Source organism: Oncorhynchus tshawytscha, unplaced genomic scaffold, assembly GCF_018296145.1.
Source record: "Oncorhynchus tshawytscha isolate Ot180627B unplaced genomic scaffold, Otsh_v2.0 Un_contig_10997_pilon_pilon, whole genome shotgun sequence".
Classification (NCBI taxonomy): Eukaryota; Metazoa; Chordata; class Actinopteri; order Salmoniformes; family Salmonidae; genus Oncorhynchus; species Oncorhynchus tshawytscha.
Window position 1 is genome coordinate 11,632 of NW_024607491.1, and position 5,070 is coordinate 16,701.

At 45.7% G+C, this 5,070-nt stretch overlaps 1 protein-coding gene across 1 annotated transcript; it reads right to left on the reverse strand.

Annotated features, from left to right (window-relative positions):
- Nucleotides 1-451: 451 nt before the first annotated feature.
- On the reverse strand, nucleotides 452-3,088 carry LOC121842590. Its single transcript, XM_042312471.1, has 3 exons — nucleotides 1,506-3,088; nucleotides 1,285-1,360; nucleotides 452-1,164 (listed from the first exon to the last, which is right to left on the reverse strand). Exons 1-3 carry the CDS (start codon nucleotides 3,078-3,080, stop codon nucleotides 1,058-1,060), a joined length of 1,758 nt encoding a protein of 585 aa, XP_042168405.1. The 5' UTR covers nucleotides 3,081-3,088; the 3' UTR covers nucleotides 452-1,057.
- Between the last annotated feature and the right edge of the window lie 1,982 nt (nucleotides 3,089-5,070).

Below are 5,070 nucleotides of genomic sequence, written 5' to 3' on the forward strand. Positions count from 1 at the left end.
GGCCTTTTCTACCTCTTTCAGGGCCGTGACAATTAAATAAATAAGTGAAAGTCATACAACTTCAGACCGTCTAACACCAATACAGCTTTTGTTGAGCAAGCAAATATCGCCATCAAGTTGACATACATCAATTCACTTTTATTCATTTACATTAATTCTACTATAATATAAAGCTCCACAATGAATATCTTAATACTGCACTATGGATACCATTATATACCCTTATAGAAGTCATAAAATGACTAAGCCTAGGTCATACCCTTCGTGTGCAACACAAGAACGCTTCACAAAATGCTGATCCTGCGTTCTTGTGTAAAGCTTTTTTTGTGTAGCTGCTTGTAGTTATTTCTTGTGTATGTATGTAGGGTATAAACTACGCTTTAGTCCCATGTCATCAAATGAATACCTAAATTAAAATGAAAAATTATGAAAGATACAATATTAATCCAAATCTGCAATACAAATGCTTTATTAAAACAACCATTAAAAAGTATGTAAGTGATTGAAAAATAAAATGCATAGTTCCTCAAAGCCCAAAAAGTTTAGCACCACTTTCCTAATCGTAAGAGTAGAAGCTGCTGTCGGCCTTCCCTCCTTGTCATTTTTTAATTTAGGCTAAATATCTACATCAAATTTAGAGGCTGCAATGAATGTGGATCAATGATTACAATAGGGAGAGGGCATCAGATGTACAGCACATCTAGTCAATTGGTTGGGCTTCTTAGCTTATCTTCCTAGTCACAGGAGAAGCTGTAGATGTCTGAATGACATTTAGAAGCTCACATTCCTAGTTACAGGAGTGGGAGCTAATAAGGGATCAAAAGACCCAGGTGGAATTTTGGTGTTGACTAGCCTATAGTGGATCTTCCTTAAGGAGTATAAACTAATGGTAAGCTAGTCCACTGACAGCCTGGTTCAAATATAGCAGCATTAGGGGATTCAAAATGAAAACAGAAATGAGCAACAAAAATAAAAATGTTGTATTGAGGCCAGTTGTGGTGTCCTCCTCAGATGTAGCCTGGCAAAAGCAACTGACATGGGCTGCACGTCATCCAGGCTACCCATCAGAGGACCCAGAGGACTTGCAGGTGACCAAGCGTTTCCAGGCCTTCTGGACTCCCCAGAAGAAGTCCCGGATGCCTTTCCTCATCTTGGATAATTTAACTGGCAAGAAGATGAAAATATGTAAGAATTTCAGATGGACAATTGTCTGATAAAACAATAATTTATTACTTCTTTATACATAATTGTCCCATAAGAACATTTCCCCCCAGGAATACTCACTCATAGGTGGAGAATCCACAGCAATGTACATCTCTGGCTGGTTTGTAGTGTCTGTAAGGACTATGCTCATGTTGGACTGTGATCAGAATTCAAGAATGCACAATTAAACTTCAATTTCACTTCCTTTACATATTCCTATAAATTATACAGCTATACTTACTGGTGCCGATATCAAAAAGCACAACCAATGACCATTCAAGAGTAATCTGAGCTTGTCTTACCTTTCTGCCGGTGGCATAATGCACCCCCTCAGATTCCGCATCCTCCAAATCATTACTGCATGAGTCTTCAAGGTCTGAGGTCTCACGGTCATATGGGTTGGAAACTGAGGGTTTCAAGATGGCCAGTAGCTTGTGGGAAACAATGACAGAGACAATGGAAAGCATCTCCTGATCCTCAAATAAATCGTCAATTTTCAAGGAGCGTTTCAAACGCTTGACCTTCCCAAGGTCAGTGTAGATGGCATCTGCCAGCTTCGATGTCATCTTAGAATTGAAACTTTTTTGCTGGCTTTCCATTTCCTCAATCAGATATTTGGCCACCTCATCGTCGAACAATCGGATCAGCTCAGTCACCAGATCACTGATCTGGATGCGCTGACGCTTGTTGGTCCTTTTTGGCATACGGCATATCTTCTTGACAAGCTTAATCAGGACTTCTTCTAATATAAGCTCCCTAATGAAGCTGGTGGAACCGGATGTCACTTGTTCCACAGTGGACCACTCCGGCTGTTCAATCTCAATCTTGATGCTGCTCTGCTTAGCTTTCTTATTCAAAGATTGACGGGTTGTCATTTCATTAAACAAGGCTGTCAATTCTTTCAAGTTGAGTGTAGATTCCAGATTTTTGGTGCCTTGAAGTTTGGATGGTGCATCCATAATTCCGTTCGTGACAAGACAGACAATGTCCTTGTGCAGCTTGGGTGCCTTGTGGCACAGTATCTTCTGTAGGGCTTCCTCTGTGCCATAGCGTTGCATCAACTTTCTATGCACAGACAGCACCAACTGAAAGATGTCTGTTGCCTTCAGGCAGACATTTGCTTCCCTCCACCTGTTAGTCACCCTCACCCACAGAGCACTGGACAGCTTGTTGGTCACATCCTCAACTAGGGTCCAGCTGGCCAGTTTATCCTGGGTCCGAGGAACAATCAGAGACCGCAGCCGGACAATGATATCCATCACCGCCTCTACATGAACAATAATATACACCGGTTGGGATGCCTTCACCTCAGCCGAGCCACATCGGCTCTTAACCATGACCTTGTCCTGGTCTGTCCTAAGGCAGATGTCTGAGGAGAGCGGCCTGACAGAGACTTTGGGTACGATTGAACCCAGACGGTTGACTTCCCTGGTGACTGCACTCGCAATGGCTGTTGTCATCTCCCCGCTGCCGTGGCTCAAAGCTCGCCTCAGAGCATCAGAGCCCATGTGCTCCTCCAGCTCTCTGCAGAGGGCACTTACAATCCTTGCACTTGAGGGGCGGGAGTACGGCGTCTTGAGATCCTTGGTCATTTCCAATGCTGAGGTAACGTCTGGGGAATCGGACATGTCCCGAAGGACAGAAACCACCATGTCCATTGCCACATCAGAGAGAGTGGTGGTTGGGGATGACACAGGTGACGCAAAGTCCTCTGAGTCAAGCTCATACCCATGAAGCAGCTTGGTGATCAGGTCTACAACCACCTCTGGTGTGGAATGTAGACTGGGAGAGTCCTTGTCGGAGGTCTCAATCATACAGGATTCAATTTCACTCAAAGCCCTTCTGATCATGATGTTTGTCTCAGAGTCATCGGGCATGGTTCTCTTTGAGGTGGTTGATACCTGCCTCACACAGCTCTTTCACATGGATGTTCTCGGAAGACATCACTGCTTCTTGCATAGTAGGTGGTTGATTGTCTATGGTTGTAGCCATGATTGTCCTTACCATCAGAGGACAAAGCTTTGCAACCAGTTCATACTGTAGCTTAAAGTTCTCAGAGCGGCTGTAGTTCATGGGTACCTCAGGGATGTCAAGGCCCTGAAATAGCATCTTCCGTACCAGTTTGCCCACTACACCCTCCAGTAGGAAATTAGTAGGGCTCGGGGTCTCATTCCCTCTGCCACTGGTGCTGGAAGGTAACTCTTGCTTCTTGTGAAGTCCATGAATGGCCTCACTTTGCGCAATACAACCCTCAACAGGCAACTCCTCCACTGCAATCGTGTGCATAACCACATTGACATCGTTGGTGTGGGGTCCAATCAAATGCTTCTTATAGGTTGGGTCTGTGACATATTGTAAAACACCTCCGCCTGTCTTTAAGTTCTGAGCTTTATCTCCAAATGTTCTATCCAGGAGACACAATACTGACTCAGATAGTGGGTCAGTGAACTCCTGGAGCTCTAGGCTGCTCTCAACTTTGAAGGGGCTGAGGCTACAGATGATCTGGGAGCTGTAATAAGAAGCCTGCAGCTCTCTCTTGGACTCCAATCTGTCATGCAGCTTCGGATATAAGGCATCTGCAATGGAGTCTGTGAGCCGCTCATCCAAATTAACAGGGAAAATTTTATTCAGGCTTTTGTTGAAAGCCTCCTCTTTGGTTTTCCTCAGGATGTCCCGCACAGCTTCCCTTGGGGCAGATTCAGAAGTGCAAACATGTCCATTGGATGGTGTCTGGGTGCCAGTAAGGGATTCCTTGATCAAGAAACTCTGGAGTTCGGTGGCCACTTCCTTAGACATCTCCCTTCTGATCTTCAGAACAGCAGGCGTCAGTGTAGCTTTCTCCGAGGTCAAAGGTGTCAGAACTCTGGTCAAAGTTGAGGGGCATCTGAGATGATCACCCAGACCCTCTAAGTCATCAGAGCAGGACACCGTGGCAACTTTAAATAAAACCGAACTAATAAGGTTCTGAGCCACAGCAGATGATTTTGCTGATGCTGCCTGGAGTGTCTCTGAACTAACCTGATTGGAGGCAGCCATCTTTGTTGTTGCCCTGGTAATGATGTTACTCACAGGCTTGATGGAGTAGCTCATAAACTGGGATCTCAGGCTTTCAAAGACTCCCCTCACTCGTTCTGCCTTCAGGTCTTTGTCAGTGGCAAATACACCGGACTGAACAGCATAGAGAGATACAGGGAGAGGAATGCCCAAGGGTGAAGCCACATCTGTGATATGGATGGAGGACTCTGAGGGTGTCCCCTCAAGGCGCCTCTGCAGCAACTTTATCATCTCCAGGACTCTGGCATTGTCCTGTGGTGAGGTGGAACACTCTCCTGAGAGGTTCTCACTGTCTAGTGTGTTCTGGATTCCAAGCAGTGTTGTGCTGAGTATCCTCCTGTCATGGGGAAGCACTCCCCTCAGTGCAGAAGAGAACCGGCTCTGTGGTGCTGGTGTGTTGCATGGTGTTGATGCACCAGAGACGTCACTTCCACTGTCATCATCATTATTTTGGATTTCCTCAATAATTATAGTAAGGTATCATGGGCCGTTGGGGTTTCAGAGTACGACCCCCAAGTTTAATCTCACCCACTGCCAAGAGGGCCAACAGACTTGCAGTCCTGACGAAGAACAACTGGAGGAGAGATCAAGCAGCTCCTCCTCCAAATCAGGAGGAAAGAATTCCCTCCATTTTCAGGACAGAGATAACATCCGCAAGTGTTGAATCTACAAGGTCCTCACCTAGTGGGCTACTCCTTAAGTGGCTGACAAACACCCTTGTAGGAGAATGGGAGACTGTGGTGGGAGATGGAGAGCCCTCCTCACCATTCACACTTGACCGCGCCTCCACAATTGCTAAAGACTGGGAGATGA